The 21574-nt window shown below is 54.8% G+C and overlaps 1 protein-coding gene across 2 annotated transcripts; it reads right to left on the bottom strand.

The window, feature by feature from the left end:
• Positions 1-8851: 8851 nt before the first annotated feature.
• On the bottom strand, positions 8852-14293 carry RHO (rhodopsin). Of its 2 annotated transcripts, none has more exons than XM_004442424.3 (5): positions 13933-14293; positions 11976-12144; positions 10196-10361; positions 9850-10089; positions 8852-8962 (listed from the first exon to the last, which is right to left on the bottom strand). In XM_004442424.3, the coding sequence occupies exons 1-5, from the start codon at positions 14291-14293 to the stop codon at positions 8852-8854; spliced, it is 1047 nt and encodes a 348-aa protein (XP_004442481.1). The 2 variants fall into 2 exon arrangements, with proteins under 2 accessions (XP_004442481.1, XP_087287880.1); XM_087431754.1 differs by having other exon boundaries at positions 10196-10391.
• Between the last annotated feature and the right edge of the window lie 7281 nt (positions 14294-21574).

The following is a 21574-nucleotide window of genomic DNA, read 5'->3' on the forward strand; positions in this document are numbered from 1 at the left end:
CATGCTCCAACAACACTGTCTCCTCTGGGCCTTTGCCTATGCTATTCCCTCTGCCTGGGTGGCCTTTCTCCTCCATGGTTACCCAGGTGCTCATCTTTCAAGGCCCAAACAGCACGGGATCTGGCCACCTGCCCTGACTTTCCAAGCCAGAGTGAGCAACTCTGCCCTGTGCTCCCGAGGCACCTGGAACCCCCCTACGCCTCCAAAGGAGCCTTTGCAAATACTCAGAACACTTCCCCTGCCCCACCCTCTTTCCCCTGGGTGAGGCTTATCCCTCCTTCAGGGGTCACCTCCTCCAGGAATCCTTCCCTGACCTCTCAGAGTGGGTTAGGCTAGTCCTCTAAGCTCCTATAGCCCTCTGGGTTCCCACCATTAAAGCATGTGCCACACTATCAAGTGGCATCTGTTAATGAGGCATGCTTGCCCTTCAGACTGGGAGCTCCTGGAGGGAATGAACTGGCTCTGTTTGCCTCAGTGGACCTTATATCCAGAGAAACCCGGAGGCAGTGTTTGTTGATTGAAAGTCGGGATGCAGCCCTCAATCCAAAGCCCAGCCCTGCATCAAACGCTGCAGTCCCTCCAAGTAGCTGCCCCGCAGCTGCAGCTGCAGCTGCCAGCCCTCCCCGACCGGAAATGGGCTCCAGCTGGAGAGGCCCTGCTCTGCCCTCTTCCCCTGAGCTGGCCTGGCCTCAGTGCCCCAGGCCCTGCCTGGCCCTGCTGCCTCTGGCATCAGCTCCTCTGCCAAACGGGCAGTCAAACTCAACCACCTCCAGGGTGGGTGCTGGAGCCGAGCTGCCGGGTGGGAGAGGAGGAGGGTGGGAGGAGGAAGGGGCTCACAGGGGTGAGGGAGGAGCTGCTGCCCTGGCTCACCTGGCTTTTCAGTCCCAGACGACCCAGGCAACCCCGCCATGGAGGTCGTGGAGGACGAGGAGGTCGAGGAGTCACTGGAGGCAATGCTCCCGGGAGCCATTGCACAGGCAGATGCAGCCGACCAGCCCCTCCCCCAGGCGTGAGGCTGCCAGGCCTGCCCGCTCGTCTTGTATACCAGCGGCCCGGCCCCACCACTCCAATTAGCCCCTGATTGGGCTGGGAGGCTCTGAGCTGGTGATTGGGGCAGGAGGGCTGGGATGGGCACCCAAACTCAGCCACCCTTCCCGTGTGACCTTGGATGAGTCGCTTGACTTCTCCAGGTCTCAGCAGCTGTGGGAAAATGATGGGAGCTGAGATGCATGATCCCTCCTGCACCCTCTGCTCACCGGGGGCTGGAGATGCTGGTGGGGAATTGGGCACACCTGGCGTGTGGAGGCTCTCCCATCCCACTGCCCCAGCAGCCTCCTGTTCCCAGGCCGCTGCTGGCCTCGTTTCCTCAAGGAGTAGCAGTTGGAGGCTGGCCAGTGGGGCTTGCGTGGAGCAGACACCCCCCAGTCAACCTGTGGCCCTCTTTTTGTTTTGCTTTTTAAGAAAGAAATCTTTAAGTGACGAAAGAGCAATTTTAAAATAAAATTGCTTAGCAAGAGTCTCCATAGATAAGGACAATGTGCTTTGGGAAAATGGGCAAAAAATATGACCAGGCATTTCAACAGAAAGGCCGGTAAACACAGGAAAATATTCTCTACCTTCTTGGCGTTCAGGGAAATGCAAATTGAAACAATAAGATACTATTTTCCCATCAAAATGACAAAAATTGAAGACAAAATGTTGGCAACGATGCAGGCAGCTGGATGCAGAGGCCCTCACCGCCTCTGCCAGGGGTGTAAACAGGGGAACAGCCTCCTTTGGAAAGATATTCCCTTGAGCCCAGCAACTCCACTCTCGGTCCTGGAAGGGCATTAGCTGGAAAAGAAGTAATTGCCGTATTATTTGGAAAAGAAGCAAAGGTAGAATTAACTTCCAAGTGAATCACTTGGGGTTTGGCTACATTACTCCCTAGTGTAGAACACTCTGCAGCCATTTAAAATGACGAGGTGGCTTAAAACATGGATGAGGGTGTAGTTCACACCCAGAATGACAAATATTTAAATGTCTATCGATGCTGAGCATCCAGGGTCTGCAGAAATGCACAGCTGCTGGGAGGGAAGTCAGCAGTCACTTTATTAAGGAATTCAGCAATGTCTCAGATGGCCGACGGTGGACTCACGCCACATCCCACCCTTGTTACTTTAGGGATAAATCTGAGAGAAACTCTTACACTGATATACAAGGGCACCCATTGCACTCCTAGCAAAAATTCAAAACAACCTAAATGCCATTGGGAGGAGAGTGGACCAAGAAAACTGTGGTCTATTCACATGGTAGAATAGTACACAGCAGTGAAAATGAATGAACCAGAACGTTTCTGCGGAATATGCTCCCCACTTCTGAGAAGACAGAAATCGTGTGTGCGTGTGTGTGTGTGTGTATAAATGAGGGCACAGAAGAAGGTCTGAAAGGATTCATACCAAGGCAATAGCAGTGGTTACCTCCGAGGAGGACATAGGATTTGGAGGGGATGGGTTTACAACAGGCTTGCGTTTTTCTCTATGTAGTCTTTTCATTGTTGGCCTTTCCCCAGGGGACTCCCCATCACCAGAGGTCAGGGGACTCCCCATCACCAGAGGTCTGAATGAAAGAAGGCTGTGGCCATCAGAATGCTCTGAAGTGAAATCAGATATCACTCCCCTGCCTGGCACCCTTCATGGCTCCCACTGCGTGGGTGACAGTTTGACCCCTTCAGTCTGGCTATGGAGCCTCCTTGTCCCAGGAATTCCACAGTCCAACCACACTGTGGTTCTTGGAACGGGCTATGTGCTGACATCTGGGCTTTCCCCTTTGTGTTTCCTCTGTGAGTGTGTCAGACTGATGCAAAAATGACCCCGAGTTTTCACCCCTGCCCGTATCCATGCCCATTTGCAGTGTGACTTTGTAGCTCTGCCCAGACTCCTTGAATCTGAGCTGGCCTTGTGACTTGCTTTGACCAACAGAATGTGGTAGAAGTGATGTTTGGCCAGTCCCACTCCCATGTGAACAAGCCCTGGCCAGCCTGCGGATGCCGAAAGGCCCATGGCCCAGTCACTCCTGTCACCCAGCCCACAGCTTGCCAACCCAGCCAAACCTCCAGTTGACCACAGACGCTCGAATGAACCCAAGCTGGACTGAGCTCAACCAAGCTCAGTCCAGATCAACAGAACTGTCCCGCTGACCCAAAGAGTCATGAACAACAATACATAGTGTGTTGGTTTAAGCCATGAAGTTTTTGGGGTCATTTGTCATGCAGCGTAAGCTACCTGATACACTCTGCCTAGAGTTACCACACCTACCTTCTCCGGACTATTTCCCCCACTCATCCTTTTGACCTTAGTGTAGATGTCACTTCCTGGGAAAAGCCCTCCCTGACCCCCTAGAAGGTGAGGGACCCCCTCCTCTGGTTGCCAGCAGCCCCTGGACTTGCTCTCTGGGAGGCTCTGGCACCCCAAGTTACAACCCTGCCTTACCTCTCTCCCACACTATCCCCTGAGCTCTGCTGGCTGGGAGAGGGCAGGGCTGTGTCTTACTCCTAGTGGTGTCCCTGATGCTCAGCACAGCGCCTGGCACGCAGTAGGTGCTCAATACCCATTGCTGTGGAAGCTGGTGCCAGGGTCCAGCTTGGCTGAGCGGAGGGAGGCCTGAGAACCATCTGTGGGAGCCACGCTAGAGCAGGAGATGAGATGAAGTAACGAGGCGCACGGAAGCTGGCACAAACGGGGGCAGCAATTTTGATCACATTTGTGGAGCGTTTCCAAGAATTGAGAAATTGAGAAAGACTCAGCGATACAAACATCCCCACGAGCTTCATCTGAAACCCTGGTCCTGGGCTGTGCCAGGATAGAGTTTTGCATTTGGAGGGAAGAAGTTCTGAAATGTGCTGCGTGATCTAAAAATTCCTCTAGAGGATTGCCTTTTTACAGAGAAGTCATAATTGGGAGGCTCAGGCTGCCGGGGAGAGGATGGGCTGCTTGGTGCACCTCTGACTGAGGCCCGTGTGGAATTTAAGTTCTGATTGAATCGCTTTAACCGTCTTGGGACACTGAATGGGGTCCTCCTACATGTGAGTTTTCTTATAGTTCTGAACTTTTTGAAGCAGTTATAAGGGGTCTGCTTTGTGTAACTCTAGCCCCTGTGGTATCAGGACATTTGTGACTTTAGGTCAATAAATGCATAGAGGGCAGGGTAGACATAGTAACAAATGTTCGATATCCCTGTAAATATTTTATATTCACTATTTTATTTGTACACTTAGAACTTGCACTTAGATCTTCCTGAGCCCAAACCCTGGGTTGCAAGCTGGAAGCCCTCTGTGTTAGTTAAGAAACCAGCTACAACCCAAATAACAATGGCTTAAACAAGAACCCATGAGATCATTCTCTCGTGAAACTCTTCAAGTATAAGTTGCGCAAGGCTGGTAAGGCAGCATGGCTCCTTCTTTCTTGATGCTCTGCTGTTCCCTGCCCACAGATTTTTACCTCATGATCCAAGATGGCTACTGCAGCTCTGGTCATCATGACTACATTCCAGCCATCAGGGAGAAAAGAAGAGAGGAAGTGGAGGGCTCCTCCATTCTCTGAAATGCACAACCTAGAGACTGCACATGTCACTTCAGATTACACTCCATTGGCAAGATCTTAATGTTGTGTCACTGCAGGTGCAAGGGAAGCTGGGAGATGCAGTCTTGTGCTGGGTGGCTAGGTGCCCAGCTAGAACTTGGAGTGATATTACTAAAAGAAAGAAAGGGAATGAATACTGGGGACAGTTAGCTTCCTCCTTTCCTGAGATCCCTCCATTATTGCAATCTCTTTATACGCCTACCTCCCACACGGGGCTGCTCCTTTGAAGCTGGTTCCCATCTCTGGGACGGGAACTCACACATACTGAACGCCTCCTGTGTGCTGCATCTTTTATGTCAATAATCTCACTAGTCCCTTTAGACAATTCTACCAGCTGTGGTGATTCTCCTCTTTAAAGCCGAGGGGCCTGAAGCCTAGTCAAGTTCAGGGACTTGGCCTGAAGTCACACAGCTGGGAAGGGTACCCGCTGTCTCCCTGGGGACACTTTGGGCTGTCAGGAGGGCGTGTCTCTACTGGGGAGCAGGGGGCAGGGGGCAGACTGCTATCAGTCCCTGCTGACTCGGGGTCGGGGGATTCACGCTCTCTCCTCCCAGAGGCGAGATCAGGGTGAGAGAGCTCTGTGACCCTGAGGCTGGCCAGGTCACAGCCCAGAGACTAGCTCCCTCCAATCCATCTCTGAGTCCCCAGCACATGCTGGCCTGGGTCGGCTTCCTTAGATTGGGTTGAGTGGAGATACGCGTACACAACGGGCACCCCATAGAGCTGGTGACTGCCTGCAGCCTGGAGACGAGCTGGGGGACACCCTCTCCCCAGCCTGCAGCAGCAGCTCTTTGCCTTCATATATGGCAAGCGCCCCATCAGTGGCTGTCAAGTCAACGTAAATTAAGGAGGTCAAGAGGCTTTCCTCTCTACCAGGAAAACCAGAGAATGTTCTGGTTTTAGAGTAAATTTTTTCTCTGAATGTGCGGCTGAGACAAATGCATCACTCTGCAGAATAAGTGGACTGGGGTGGGGGAGTGTGAGGACAAGGCTGTCTGCAAGGCAGGGTGGCTGAAATACCGCCATCCCTCCCACTGCCATGCCTGGCCCAACACAGCTTCTGAAATGGAGGCTGAGGCCTGCGGGACCAGCCATGGGAATCCTCCCCCTTCTGTCCCCAGTGTGGGATGGAGGCCTGGTCTAGCCAGATGTCACCGAGTTGGACAGAGTCCATCCCCTCTGGGTTGCTGTTGGTTCTGCCCGCCCTGCCTCCGGCCCTCTGCCTTCTGGTAACAACACCCCTGGATTTCCTCTGGCCTCCTTCCTGTCCCCAGCTGCAGACCATTTGGTTTATATGGGGTTAACTCTATCTTGGGCTGCAGGGGCAATCAGGTGACCCAGGCCTGGCTGATCAGAGGATGAATCTCCATCCCAGCCTGGTGATAGGCTTAGGGGCAATCAGGTGACCCAAGCCTGGCCAATGAGAACCCTACTTGGGACCTTTGCTGGAACTGACAGGAAAGAGAAGCCCACTTTCTGCAAGGCTCGCTGAGCCTGGAGCTGCTGGTGGCCATTTCTGCCACCTCTTGGGAGTAGTCGGCCTGTGCATGAAGCCAACAGAGGAAAGTGTAGCCAGAAGGGGAGACACAGAAGCCTGATTACATCATCTGAGCACCTGCGTCCAGCTGTGCCTGAAGCCCTGGGCTTTTTGTTTATGGGAGCCATTAATTTCTCCCTTTTGCTTCAGTTCTGTTAAGTTAGATTTCCTATCACTTTCAGCCAAAGGAGTCATGCCTGACATCACCTAGGGAGACGGAGCACAGAGGGCCAATAGATAGAGATCCCAGCTCTTACCTGCCCCAGCCCCACTATGGCACTGGGGACCTTCCATCTCAGGCTCCTGCCACCCTTTCCCACCTTGGAAGATGGGGTTAACTCTTGGGAGCTATATCTCCATCCTGTTCCCCTCGCAGATGGCATGGCCAGTAAGGCCAGCTCTGAACCAAGGCCCCCGTAATGCCAAAAGTCTCCCACCATCTGCTGTGCTGGCGACATAAAGTCTGCAATCTCATGTAATCCCTTCAAGGTCAGATACCATATGATCCAGCTATTCCACTTCTGGGTATTTATCCAAAGAACATGAAAACGCTAATTTGAAAAGATATATGCACTCCTATGTTCATTGCAACATTATTCACAATAGCGAAGACTTGAAAGCCACCTAAGTGCCCATCAATAGATAAATGGATAAAGAAGATGTGGTATATATACACAATGGAATACCACTCAGCCATAAAAAAGACAAAATTGTGCCATTTGTGACAACATGGATGGACCTTGAGGGTATTATGCTAAGCAAAATAAGTCAGACAAAGACAATTACAGTATGAATTCACTCATCTGTGGAAGATAAACAAACAAACAAACACATGGATAAGGAGAACAGATTGGTGGCTACCAGAGAAGAAGGGGGTGGGGGGAGGGTGAAAGGGTTGAAGGGGCACATATATATGGTGACAGACAGAAACTAGACTTTTGGTGGTGAGCACGATGCGGTCTATACAGCAGCCGAAGTATCATGATGTACACCTGAAATTTATATAATGTTATAAACCAATGTGACCTCAATAAAATTAAAAGAAAAGATACTCTTTTGCAGATGAGGAGGCTCAGAGAGGTGACAAAAGTTGCTTGCAGTTTCACAGGTCACCTGGATCTCTGTGACCCCAAAGTCGGGACTTTTCCCATTCCCCAGCTTGCTCCCTCCATCCCGCACCCCCAGGAGGCTCTGCTCGTTGTCCAAACCAGGCATCCCAGGGTCAGAGATCAGGTGGATGCCGCCCAGTTTCAATCCATCCTGCAGATAAAGAGCTTAAGAGCGACAACACCCACCACCATTAACACCAAGTATAGGAGCTGGGCTTTTGGCCTTAGTCTCCAGGCAGAGCTGGGAGGGCTAGAGCTTCTGGTTTTGGTTATGTGGAGAAGGAGCGGGCAGTTACTGAGGCAGCTCAATTCTGATGCCCCAGAGTTCCGGACAGCTTCACGGCAAGGACTCTCCAGAATGGAGAATGGACTGCAGCCGCTGAAGACAGGCTCACTCAGCAAGGGAGCTGGAATCTGGGACCTGTGAACATCCCCAGGGAAGGTGGGCCCAGCCGAATTTTCAGCTCTTTGTTTCTAAGCTCTTTGAGACAAGGGTAACACTGGGGACTCAGCTCTTCATTAAGCACGAGCAGGTGAGCATGGCTTCTGGAAGCTCTATACTGGCCCGGAGATGCTGCAGCCCAGGTGCTGGGCAGGAGAACAGATGGTTTCCAGAAGTTGAGAGAAGGGTGTGTCTCTCTATAGGCTGCACTGGGAAGGAGAGGCACAGGCCCGGGGCTGTGAGCCCAGACTCCAGTCTCCCGAGGTTGTGTTTTCAGGCCTGATGACTGTCTTCTGCGTTCCTTCAACTGTCCCTCCCTGCAGCCCAACCCTTAGCCCTGGCCTCTCCTTGACGCCCGGCTAATTTTTAAAAACTTTTTGAAGCTGGATGCTTGGAGACTTGCCTAATCTCAAAATCTCCTAATCTCCTACCAAGAGGAGATGACCATAGTAATGAATTAATTATATTAATTGATATTATTCATAATGTTATCTACAACCTGTACAGCTCCTTACCACTTATGAAGTGCTTAAACACACACACTGGCGCGCGTGCACACACACACACACACACACACACACACCTCATTTGCTCTTCACAGCAGCCATGTGTTACTGGGCTGGGGTTTTGGGATTTCCATTTTATGGGGGAAGAAGGTGAGGCCCTGGGGGAGAAACAACTGCTCAGGGTCGTCAGCCAAGGATGAGCTGCTGCTGCTAAGGTGGTTTTGAGAGGATAGGTATGCTCTCCTGCCCATTCATCCCTTCATTCACGCCTCCATTCATTCCTTCCTTCATCCATCTTGCATTTATTAAGCACCTACCGTGTGCCCCACTCTGTGCTAGACATTTATCCCTAAGCTGGGTCACTTTTCCAGAGAGCAAGACTTCTTGTGTTCCTGAGAGATGAGTTGGGGGGAGAAGGGGTACAGATCCCACCGACCTCTGGGAACTCAGGACTCCAGATCCGGCCGTCCTGGCCAAGTGGGAAGTTTCATTTTTCTCTCAATTTTTTTTTTTTCCAACTCAGGGAGCCTATGTGACCTGGTGCCCATAGGCATGGCTCCTGGTGGGGCGGCTATGACTGTGGGTGGATGGGGGCGTTGGGAGGCTCCTATAGTCGGCCACAGAGTCCTTGGCAGGGCTTAGGCTGGCGCCACCTGGCTGGTTTCCGTCTTGGAGGCAGTGGTGGAGGCCTCGTCGTCACCCAGTGGGTTCTTGCCACAGCAGAGGGTGGTGATCATGCAGTTCCGGAACTGGAAGGCAAGGGGCGTGAGTCAGGAGCAGGGTCCACCCAAAGTGTGTACAGCAAAGTGGTGTGCTCGCTGAGATTTGCCTCCCATCCCTGTCTTGTTTCTGGCCCTCAGAGCCTCCACTCCCCTCTCAAATCCAGGTCCCTGGAGGGAACTTGCTAGGCATACGCGATCCCACCCCAGAGGTGCCGGGGACCAAAACCAAAGGGGATTTGTCACTGATGACATTCCATGATGCCCTCTGTGTGCCAACGGCTATCTGTAAGTTATCTCATTGAATCCAAGAGTTTGGGATTTCGACCTTTCTATGGACGAAGAAACTGAAGCCCAGAGAAGGGAAGTGACGTGCTCAAGGTCATACAGCTAGAAAACAGCAGAGCTGGGATTTGAACCCAACATGCCTGACTCCGGAGACCATGTTTTCCCTGCTGGATCACGGACTCTGCAGAGAAACCACTGGAGTATGTTAAAGGACCACTTTATCCCTTTATCCCCCAGAATAAGACTTTTTAGCTCCTTGTTGAGCTTCATGGAGACTGGCAATATCCTGTTCCCAGACTTGGGACTTTGACCATTTGGCTTCTAAAGTGGCCTCCATAACCTTGGGGACTGGCACTTGTCATACTTGAGCCAGCATCAGAGTCACCTGGACAGCTTGTTAGAAATGCAGGTTCCTGAGACCACTCTGAGCTTCTGATTCAGCAAGTCTGGGTGGGGCCCAGGAATCTGCATTTCTCCCAGATGACTCCGATGCCCTGATGGAGACCAAGTCCTCTGTTGGATTTTGCGGGCAGGACAACTGAGGCCCAGTTGAGGATGTGGCTTGTCTTCTGCGGGCAGTGCCTGGGGCCTGGGGGCCCAGGAGCCTCCCACCCCCCCCCAGCAGGCACCTGCTTATTCATCATGATATAGATGACGGGGTTGTAGATGGAGGCGCTCTTGGCAAAGAAAGCCGGGAGGGTCATGAAGATGGGGCCGAAGTCAGAGCCCTGGTGAGTGAAGATGTAGAAAGCCACGCCGGCATAGGGCAACCAGCAGATCAGGAAAGCAATGACCATGATGATGACCATGCGAGTGACCTCCTTCTCGGCCTTCTGGGTGGTGGCTGACTCCTGCTGCTGGGCCGCCGCCTGCAGGGACACAGGGCTTGGTGTCCAGACTGCCGCTCCTTTGGGATGGGGGTTGGGCTCGACCCAATCAACGCGCGTGTTCCCAGCACCCAGCATGGGACCGTACCTCCTTGACTGTGAAGACCAGCTGCCCGTAGCAGAAAAAGATGACCACCAAGGGGATGGAGAAGTGGACCACGAACATGTAGATGACGAAGGACTCATTGTTGACCTCCGGCTTCAGAGTGTAGTAGTCAATCCCACACGAGCACTGCATGCCCTCTGGGATGTACCTGAGGACCGATGAGGGACCGGGCAGGAGGGGCGCAAGGGAGACCCCCATGTGAAGGACTTGGGAACAGGCCCCAGCTGACCAGGGTCCTGGCTCTGGCAACACCTGCTGAGTGGCTGGCCTTGCTCCAAGCTTCACTTTCCCTGTCTGTGAAATGGGGATAATAAAATATCTATCTACTTGGCTGTGTGATAACGAAGATCAAATCAACTGAGATAAGAGATTCAAATGCACCTTGTGGAAACAGCGTTGTTTCACTGTTCGCTTGGCGGTCGGTCATGTTATCATGAGACCACCCAGCCTCCGGCCTTGCAGCGCCTGCACACTGCTGACCTGCCTGCCTCTTCACCTGACTCCCTGACCCCTAGCAGCTGGAGGCCAGGCCTCAGGCTCTGTAGGCCTCAGGCTATGCCATTACCTGGGGCAGAGGTTGGTGGGGGGAAGGGAAAAGCTCCCACGCTCTGTATTGAGGCAGTTTGTACAAACCGGGGTCTTACTAACAACAGGATAAGAGTATTTCCTAGGCCAAAGACAGGCACACAGGGTAACTAAGGGATCTTTGCACAGTTTCTGGAAACAAGAGGCCCCCGGGGCATGTGGTTAGGAAGTTTCGATGATTTCAGAGGATGGTGATATTGGACCGACCTCAGAAAACCTGGAATGTCTGTAGGCTGTGCCTGCAAGGATATAACTGGGCCAGACTGGAGAAGACAGGGAAAGAGGACGGAAGGGAGAGGGCTCAAATTTAGCAAGGGACAAAAACTTGACCCCAGGAAGAGTGAGAGAGGAGGAAAGGGAAGAGAGATCGGGAATTTCCTGGAAGCAGAGGGACATGAGGCCTCTAGGAACCACGGAGTCACCAGGTCAGTTTCCCAAACCGCTGCCCCGCATCTCTCTCTCTTTTTTTTTTTTGGTGAGGAAAATCAGCCCTGAGCTAACATCTGTTGCCAATCCTCCTCCTTTTGCTGAGGAAGACTGGCCCTGAGCTAACATCTGTGCCCATCTTCCTCTACTTTGTATGTGGGATGCCTGCCACAGCATGGCTTGACAAGCGGTGCATAGGTCCACGCCTGGGATCTGAACCTGCAAACCCTGGACTGCCAAAGCGGAGTGCGTGAACTTAGCCACTACGCCACCAGGCCGGGCCCTGTCCTCCCTTCTGTCATCTCAGACTCATTTGGAGACAATGGCCTGGAGGCTGGACAGGACCCAGTTCCCAGGGGCTACAATGTTACCACCTGTTCTAGGAAGGCTCGGCCTCCTAGAGGCCCAAGGTCAGAGGGAGCTGCCTATGGGGCACTGGACCAAAGAGGATTGGAATCTGGCCCTGGCTTAGTTGAGGATTAGGGGCAAGGCCAAGGTGAAGGGTTGGGGCATCTTCGATTCTTCTGGCGTGGGGACTCAGGAGGTGGGACCAGCCCTCTTAGCAACATTAGGGTCTGATCCTCTATTCCCCTGCCCTGAACTCCTCCCCTGGGAGAGTTGCCAGGTGGGCATTTGGGGCAGGGGGCATGTGAGCTCAGTGCCTGGAACCAGACAGCTCTGAGTTTGAGTCCTGGCTGGGAGACCCTACGAAGACCCCTGGGGACCCTTCTCTTCTGCTCAGTGCCATTACCTGGACCAGCCAACGAGGGGGGGTGCTGCGCACGCCAGTGCCATGACCCAGGTGAAGGCGACGCCCATGATGGCATGGTTCTCCCCGAAGCGGAAGTTGCTCATGGGCTTACACACCACCACATACCGCTCGATGGCCAGGACCACCAAGGACCACAGGGCAATTTCACCTGCAAGGCAATCAGCTGCCGGTCAATATGCCTCCTGCCTGGACCCCACTGTCATCTAAGGAGGGAACGCTCCTCCTAGATGGGGGAGGGTGGCGGAGAAGGCAACCTGGGGCAGGCCTGGAGCGAGGACTTGGGATGGAGGGGGCTTGGACAGAGAAGAGGAGGGACGGCAGTGCGGGGCAGAGGGGCCAGCATGCTGAGGGGGGTGAGCAGAGTAACTGAGGGGGGTGAGCAGAGTAACTCCCAGGAAGTTTCGTTTAGTTAGAGCTCTGGGTCATGAGGGACACGGAGGTCAGATGACAGGGACGTGGTCGCACTGGGAGCCCCATAGGGCGTTTGTACAGAGGCCTGTATCCTCCATGGGGCGTCGGGCAGAGTTCTCGCTGAAGGCAGGGCAGAGGCAGCGGAAACCCGAAGTCAGAAGTTCTCCCTCCCTCTCGAGCGGCGGCCTCTGCCCTCTAGGGAAATGAGACAACCTGGGCACGTGGACCCTCTCCTAGACCCAGGAAGCTGGACAATGTTTTGCTCAGAGGAAGAAGGAGGAAATAGTAATGGAATTCAGACATTTGCCCTGCATATCACCCCAGAAACTCAAGAGGGAGGGTGGCCATAGACTTTATCAACCAAACTGGGACATTTCTGAGAGGGAACGGGAACACTACAAGAGTTGTCCAGGATTAAAGCTGTACACTGGGACCGCCACTGCAGAGAAGGTTCTGCCTGTATGTGGTACTCCTGCCTAACGCCTGCCCTCAGGCCTGAGACCGGGGGACCTGTGGTCATTGAAGGTGACAGACACCAGTGATGGCCAAAGATTCCCTGGGAATGGGGCAGAGGAAGCGTCCTGGACACGAGGGGAGAGAGAAGACGAGGAGGCAGAGCAGTCTTCGTGGCCGCTGCTGGGCTCTCCCAGTCTCCCCAGCTTTGTAATAACGACATCTTGCGTCTCCTGCTTGCCTGAGAGGCTACGTGTCCAGCAGGACATTCCTGGGCGTCTCCTGAGCCAGGAGATCTAGGCTCTGCTCCCTGCCCTGCCACACCCCTAGATGAGTCTTTTCCCTCCTCCATGCCCCAGTTGTCTCATCTGCTAAATGGGATCTATTATCTCTGCAGCACCTCCATTCATTTTCCAGTCAAAGAAAATATTTGAAAGCATCTTTCAAAGCTACGGATCACCACACAGATCTAATGCCTCCCTTGGAAGGGGTTTCTTCGAAGGGGATGAGCACCTCAACACAAAAAGCATTCAAGCATGGCATAGAAGCTGGAGGTGGGCTGGGAAGGGAGTCAGACAGATCCTGGCGGGAGGGACTGAGCCATCAACTGACAGCCCGGGCAAAGTCCAGTGACCGGAGGACTGAGAGTCTGCGTCCCACCCCGGCTGGGAGCCTGGGCACAGGGTTCTGTCTCATCCAGCTTTCTCCCCGGTGCCTGGCGGGGGTCCGATCCAGCACAGCTCCTCCCAGGGAAACAGAACACCGCCTGAGGGGCCACAGAGATGTGGGCTGGAAACTCAGCTCTGCCCCTCACCACAGTGCGACCCCAGCAAGGTCCTTGACTTCTCTCAACCTGCTTCCCTGCCGTAAAACAAGACAATGGCACCACTCGGAGTGCGATAGTGTCCAATGCCCGCCCTGAACAAACGGCAGGGTGTTCACTGATTGAGGAAGTGAGGGCTTTGGATGCTGCTGACGACTGCAGAGGGGAGAATGCCTCTCAGCCACATCTCCAGAACCCTCCACGCCCTCTGGCTCCTGTGCCCCTGCCCACCCACATCCCGGCTCATACCGCCCAGGGTGGCAAAGAAGCCCTCCAGATTGCATCCCGTGGGCCCGAAGACGAAGTATCCATGCAGAGAGGTATAGAGGGTGGTGGTGAAGCCGCCAAAGACCATGAAGAGGTCGGCCACAGCCAGGTTGAGCAGGATGTAGTTGAGAGGCGTGCGCAGCTTTTTGTGCTGGACCGTGACGTAGAGCGTGAGGAAGTTGATGGGGAAGCCCAACACGATCAGCAGAAACATGTAGGCGGCCAGCATGGAGAACTGCCACGGCTCGGCCAGGTAGTACTGCGGGTACTCGAAGGGGCTGCGCACCACGCCCGTCTTGTTGGAGAAGGGCACGTAGAAGTTCGGGCCCTCCGTCCCGTTCATGGCTGCGGCCCTTGTGGCTGCCCCGTGGGCGGCTCCGACCCAAGAATGCTGCTGAGGCCTGAGCTCGGCCACCCGGGGCTCCGGCTGGACAACTCTGGGCTCTGACCCTCCCCCCCAGGCCCTTATAAAGTGACCTCCCCTCCCTAAGCTCCTGGCTGAATCAGCACCTGGGAGATTGGGGGCGTTATTAATCATATTAATCCGCACTGCTGCAACTGGGGGCCTAATTGGCCTCCAAGAGGGGCCAAGGTGACTCTAGACTTCACGCCTGAGAAGGTGAAGTTGGAGCTCCCCCATCTGTAGCAGGAGTGTGATGACACCGCCCAGGGACGCAGGGGCTGCTGGGAGCGCCCGGCATGCAGGCGCTTGATGACCACCGTCCAGCCACAAATGTGTAGCGAGGGGGTTCCACACAAGGTAGAAGCCTAGGGTCATGGAGGGGAGGCGTTGGTGACCCTGGGAAAGGGCAGGAGGCTGGCCCCCAACTCTTTTGTCCTCCTGGAATCTCTGCCCAACTCAGCCTGGGGGCCTTAGCCTGGCATCACAACCTCCGACTCCAGGCCCAATTCCCTCTGGCTTAGCGCGAGCTGATTTCTTCCTCCCGACTGGACCAGGAGCTCCCGGAGGGCAGAGGCCTTGATTATTCTCTCAGTCTCTCCTCCCCTCACTCACCCCCTTACCTATTCCTTCCCCACCTAAGTCTCCTCTTGGATCATCCAGGCACTGAACACTGACACTAGCCCTCTCACCAGATTATGAGCTTCACATAAGGGCAGGGGCCGCATCCTGCCAGCTACGGCATTCCCTGTGCCAGGCATACAGCTTGGCATAGCCCAGGAGCTCAATTAGCATTTACTGCGTTGAATAGGAAGTCACTAGTTCATCAAACATTTATGTGCAGGCCCCTGGGGATACAAAGATCAAGAAAGGAGGATCTTAGGCTGAGGAGGACTGCGATGCGGGAAGAACAGATCCCAGCCCTGGGAGGGGAGGCTGCCTTCCTGGGGGAGGCATCAGGGGAGGCGACGTCTGGGTCTTTGAGGGAGGGGAGCACTTTGCCAGGTTGCCAAGTGGGGAAGACAGCGCAGACTGAAGACAGAGGCTGGGCACAGGCCTCAGACCCATCTGTGGTATGGCCACACATGGGCTGTGGTCAGCTCTGATGGGTCTTGCTGCCAAGCTGAGAAACCTGGCTTCATCCAGAGGGCAGTGGGCAATGCCTTGGGCAGATCTCGGGGACAGAATGGTGGCTCAAATGCCCCCGAAGATGGATGGGAGTGAGGATGGAGGAGAGGCCCCGGGAGGAGTGACTAAAGCAGGGAGAAGACGAGGCTCTCAGGGCTCTGAAGCCAGGCTCTGCAGCCAGAGGCGTACTGTGTGCCACACCGGTGCTGGGCACTGGCTCACTGCAGTGAGCCAGCCTCCTGGGGACTCAGCGTGAGGGGAGGGGGACCCTGGAAACAGGACTGGTTGGACGCTGCTGCACTCGGGGCACATCTGGGGACACCTGGTCAGGCTGGGCTGGAACACAGGGCCTTGGCTGCTGTGTGACAGGTAACCCCGTGAGGGTGGGTCCCAGGACAGTGGGACGAGCTCTGGGGGCAAATGGAGGCTCGACACTGACTGGCTCCCTGTAGCATGATGACACCACCCAGGGATGCAGGGGTGGCTGGAAGCACCCGGCATGCAGGCGCTTGATGACCACCGTCCAGCCACAAATGTGTATCAAGCAGGTTCCACACAAGGTGCTTGGTTCTGGGGCACACAGTGGACAAGAATGACCAAGCCCTGCTGGCAGGACGTGTCATTCTGTGGGGGCGAGAGCCCCACAAACAAGTAATGAAACAAGTAACGATAGGAAAAGTTCAGATCGTGACCCACTCCCAAGACACTGTTATCTAGAGCAGCCCGGGAAGGCCTCTCTGAGAAGGTGAAGTTTGAGCCGAGAACTCAATGATAGAAGGAGCCAGCCCTGCCAGGATCTAGGGGCTGGAGATATCCAAGCAGAGAGAACAGCAAGTGCAAAGGCCCTGAGGCTGGGAATACAAGGCTGGACAGGGAGGTGTCCCTGTCTCCGAGACTTCCATCCTTTAAGCTCTCTTTCACCCAGTCTCTCTTCTCCTCAGGTTCCTAGATCTATCTGCTTCAGAAAGGTGCCCTCCTGGGCCAGCCCCATGGCTTAGCGGTTAAGTGCGTGCGCTCCGCTGCTGGCGGCCCGGGTTCAGATCCCGGTCGCGCACCAACGCACCACTTCTCCAGCCATGCTGAGGCCACGTCCCACATACAGCAACTAGAAGGATGTGCAGCTATGACATACAACTATCTACTGGGGCTTTGGGGGAAAAAATAAATAAATAAAATTATTAAAAAAAAAAAGAAAGGTGCCCTCCTTCCCTCCAGCCCACCTGGGGCTCCACACCCCTCTGTCCTGGGTGGTGTCAAGGTTTGGCGCACGGAGGGTGGATGAAATGTGTGTTGATGGAATGAGCACAGAGCGTGGCCTGGCAGGGCTGGTGGAGTGTGACCTCTCGCAGTTTAAGGCGCTTAGCCCCATGATTAGGCCCAACACTAATGAGGTCAAGGTGGAGGCTTTGATTCTGCCACGGCCCCTGGTAGCCAGATGGACAGGGGAGCACTGGATTCCCTGAGTCAAGACTGGCCCACGCACAGCCCCGCCCTGGCCAGGCTGAGCCCTCGTCCTCAGCACCTTGCTTGTCACCTCCTAATGCTTATGACAGCCTGGAAGCTTGTATTCATGTTCTGTTCATGTGGTTTTTGTCCATCTCCAGGCTGTGACGGGAGCCCACAAGGGTGGGCTGGCTCTGTCTCGTTCACACAGGGTCCCCAGAGCCCAGCACGTGCTCTGGCATGTGCAGGATGTGGCAGGAACACTGTAAGTTTTTTCCCTGTCATAGGAAGAGCTGGCATTTCTGTCGGTTTGTTCACTGACGCAGCCCAGTTCCTAGCGCTTAGGAGGCACTCAATGAATATTTGCAGCCCGAGTTACTGGGTCTAGGTTATCTCAGGAAGTACTTCGCTTCTCTACGTCTCAGGCTCCTCCTCTGTAAGAGAGTTCAATAATCCCACCCTCACAGGGTGAGGTGATGGGGAGTTAAAGACCATCACCGAGGTGACGGTGCTTTGTATTCTGTAAGGCATGACAAACCATTTGCTTTTAGAACAAAGAGTGCTCTTTGTTCAGAGCAACAGGCTCACGGAGTGAGCTGGAAGGTCATTAGAAGTCACCTACTCTGACCCTCCCCAATGCATTTTGCAAGTGGGGACATTGAGGCCCAGAGTCTGTAGTGAGTCGCCCAGTTCATGTGACAAACAAGTGACAGCCAGGCTATAACCTGCCTGGTGACGCCTCCCTCCCACACCATAGACGGCTCTCAGGAATGATCTGCAAGTCATTCACACCATGGTATAAATGACGAAAAAAGGATTGTGCTGGGGTGGTGGAAAGGGTGGAAAGGGCCCTCGACTGAGTCACACAGGCCTGGGGCAGCAGCAGTGGCCCTGAGGGCAGGGGGCAGCACAGGCTCTAGCCTGTGGCTCTGAGTCACCCTGAGAGCCGAGGAAGCCCCTCGTCCCCTCTCTGGGTCTCAGTTTGCTGGGACTAGGAAACTTTGGGGATCCACACCCATCTACAGGGTAAACCTGACCTGCTATCCCCACCAGGGCCCAGCTCACGGAACTTCGGACCTTACAATTTAGGTTTCTGGTCCTCCCTCATCGGGCACGGCCCCTTCATAGCTACCCTTACATCCCGACTGAGGCTCTGCGGCCACACAGCCTGGTGCAACCTGGCCCCTCCCTTCCTCGTGCCTGTTTCCTGCTCTGTTCCTAGAAGGTGACCAGTGAGTGCGGCTGAAAGTGTTACCCTCTTCTGCATCTTGTTCAGGGCTCAGCAAATAACTCATGTCCTTGGAGAGCCCCCCATCCCCACCTCTACACACCAGGGCCCCCACCCACCATGTTCATTTTCTACTCTGTATTTATCACTATCTGCAGTGGTCTTATTTGTCTCCTTAATGACAGACTGCCATCTCTCTCGAGAATGCATCTGAGCTCCCAGCCCAGAGTAGGTGCTCCATAAATATTTATTGAATGAATGAACAACTCCTGGCCCCTGTGAGGAGGTCTCACTCCCCTCTGACCACTGAGGAAATGGGCTTAGAGGGTGGAGGTTCCTCAGCAGAGCCGGAATTGAACCCAGGCCGTTGAACCTGGGCTGTCTAAGCTCCAGCCAACCACTTTCATTCCTGTGTCAGGTGGTCCAGAGAGGGGCACAGAGCATGCCAATGGCCAAGCCTGAGTGTGGGTGACTTTCTGAGCCATTGTCCCCTCAGCCCCCTTCTTGGCCAGGCTGAGAACAAACTGTGAGGAGCTGTGAGCAGCTGTGAAGGGTGAGATGGGGGGCCCAGGGTTGGCTGTCTCTGAAGACGGACCAGCCATCTTGGGCTTCCCCAGCACAGCCCTTCTGGAAGCCCAGGTGCAGGGCTCCGATGTGGCCATGGAGGATTACGGCTTAGCGGGCAGGGCACAAATAGCTCCTAAGCCTCTGTATGGAGGTGCTGCTTCGTCAGCAGCTCCCTCCTCCTCCTCCTCCTCCTCCTCCCCACCTTCCCTCGCTGGCTTAGCCTCACCTGGCTGCGTCACCACAGCTGAGTGAGGCCTCAGACTGAGCTGAGAATGTCAAGGGGGAAGAAGGGAGGAGACAGAATGACTCTCCTCCCCTTTCTTCCTCTTCTCCTCCCATCCCTGCCTCCTTCCTTCCTTCCCTCCCTCCCTCTTTTCTTCCTACCCCAACCTTGCCAAGTACCTTCTATGCACCGGGCCCTGGGCTGGGTGTGGGGACACTGAGATGAATCCTACACAGTCCCTGCCCTCAAGGAGCTCCCGGTCTCAGGGGGTAGAAGACAAGGGAAAATCTAATAACCAAGAGAGGCAGGAATTTGCTCCCAGCCCCAGTGCTGTGGGAGCCCAGAGGAGCAGGATGTGGACCAGGAGGGAGCCTGGGAGGCTCCTTAGTCTAGGCAGGGGGCTTGCTGGTCGAGGCCCACGGAGGGAAGCGTCAGCTGGTGTGGAGGCGCTGGGGCCCTGGGGCCCTGGGAGGGGGTGGCAGGGGAGGAGGGCAGCCTAAGAGTCCAGGTGCTAGCTGGCTGGCAGTGGGGGCCACTCAGGGTTACAAGGAGGGGAGGGCATGACCAGGTTTCCCATTCCAGGAGGATGTTCTGGACTCTGGGTGGAGGAGTAGCAGGGAGTACTGGGGTAAGTGCCCGGCCCAGGGTGAGAGACCTGCACAGTGGCAGCCTCTTTGCTGGGGCTCCTACTTGCCCCAAGGGCAGGGCTACCACAAGTGGAAGGTCACCTGGTACCTGCCACAGGCAGCACCCTTGGAGAAGGGACATCTGCCCACCTGTCCAAGGGCCACGAGGGGCTCTTGGCTTTGGTAGCCTCACTGGGGTAGATGGGAACACCCAGAAGGCCGAGGCCAGGCTAGAGCCAGGTCCATCTAAGGTCTGGCCTGGGGCTCCTTCTGGGCCCCTAAATATCCTCCTTGCTTAGTTCCTCCTTCCAAGAACACGGGAACAGTGTTGAGGACTTGGAGACAAGAGGTATCAAGTCACAGCCTGAACCACGTCCAAGCTGTGCAGCCTCTGGCAGCCGCTTCTCTCTCCGGGCCTCAGCCTCTTCTTAGCGAAACGGGCATCTCAAGATCCCTGTGGTGCCTTCCTCATTGTAGCAAGTGAGGGGTCACCAGGGTCATCAGCCGGAGTCTGAGGCCTGAACCCCAGTGTCAGAGCTGGAGGAGGCCCTTTGGTACAGAGGGGGAAGCTGAGCCCGGGAGAGAGGACCGGACCTGGTCAAGACCCTGTCCCGGTCAGGAGGGCAGCAGAGCGTAGTGCTTACGTACAAAGGCCGCCCCTGGGTGTGAATCTTGGTTCAATAAATATTCATTGAATGAAAGAAAAGAGAACGTCACTGAGCCTCAGTTTCATCATGTGCATAATGGGCATCCTTGGAAGCTGCTGAGGATTCATTAAGATGATGCATGGAAAGTGCTTAGCAGGGTGTCGGGCGCTCAGTAAACACTGGATTTAATGGGACCTACGGTGATTGCTTCTCAGACTCAGGCCTCCAGAGCTCAGCCTCCCCGCGGCAGCAGAACCTGGCATGGCACACCCTCGTTTTTGTTATTTGGCGGAGAGGATTCAGCGTGCTGGAGTTTCAGGCTGGGCCCCTCCCCCTGCCTCTAGCCGTGGACCATCTGATCTGTCACTGTGATTGACGCCTGTTGGGTGGCTGGGGCTGTTTTCTCCCTCTCCCCTCTTTTTCCCAGCCATATGCAAATGATTTCAGTTCAAGTAATGCGCTAACGGAAATCCTAACACATTAATAAATGTTCAGCGAGAGAGAGTACGCGTGATCGTAAGTAATTAGACACTCAACGGAGGAGTTCTGTTGGCACAACTGTCTGGCTCCCTTTATTTTCCTCCATCATCTCCAAAGAGAGATGCACAGGGAGGCAGGGAGGAGGGGGTGGGGCAGGGGTCCAGTTCTGGGACCACTGGGTGGCCTCTGAAGCTGCTCCCCTCTTGGGCCTCAGCGTCGTCTTCCCTCCAAGTGGGACGTTTGTCTCGCTCTGCCCACTTCACAGACGCCCTGTAAAGTACCAAGGTCTAACCACGAGGGTAGTTTTCAACAAGTTCCCTGACAGCCCAGTTCCCTTCCTCCTGCTGTCAGGACTTTGCATAAAGTGCCAGACTGCCTGCTACCTCCTGGGCAGGCAGAGTGGCAGGCGAAAGGGGCGGGGCCTCAGGGATGGACAGATCAGGGGCTTCCCATCCAGGGTTGGTGAGCTCCCTGGGCTCCAGCACCTCCGCCCGCCCCCATAGCTGTGGAATGGAAATCATAACCCTTCCATCACAGGGCTGGTCTGAGAACTGAGACAACACACGAAATGTGGCTGGCACAGGAAAGGTCCCCCATAAATGTCAGCTCTCCCTCCCCCCTTTCCCATCTGCCACCCATCCAGGCCCTCGAGCTGCTGAATCGGACACTGTTGATGCCCAGGGGAAAGCTTCAGGTGGGGCTGGGGCCTCGGTGGGGCCGGGGGAACGTGGAGGTGGGTGGGCTCCAGACCCTCCCGAAAGGGGTCCTCTTTGCCATCTTCTTTGGAGCCAGGTATCTTATTTTCTTATCAAGACAGAGCCCCGTTAAACCAAAATAAATAAATAAATACACACCCGTCCCCCTACTCATTCCCATATTGCC

Source organism: Ceratotherium simum, chromosome 5, assembly GCF_057802395.1.
Source record: "Ceratotherium simum simum isolate JZ-2026a chromosome 5, ASM5780239v1, whole genome shotgun sequence".
Classification (NCBI taxonomy): Eukaryota; Metazoa; Chordata; class Mammalia; order Perissodactyla; family Rhinocerotidae; genus Ceratotherium; species Ceratotherium simum.

Excerpts from the sequence above, each read along its gene's own strand:
- RHO (XM_087431754.1), bottom strand. The coding sequence starts at position 14,293 with ATGAACGGGACGGAGGGCCCGAACTTCTACGTGCCCTTCTCCAACAAG. Across the intron at positions 12,145-13,932 it reads CTTCTTTGCCACCCTGGGCG|GTGAAATTGCCCTGTGGTCC; the intron begins GTATGAGCCGGG and ends ATTGCCTTGCAG. Across the intron at positions 10,090-10,195 it reads TGGTCTTCACAGTCAAGGAG|GCGGCGGCCCAGCAGCAGGA; the intron begins GTACGGTCCCAT and ends GTGTCCCTGCAG.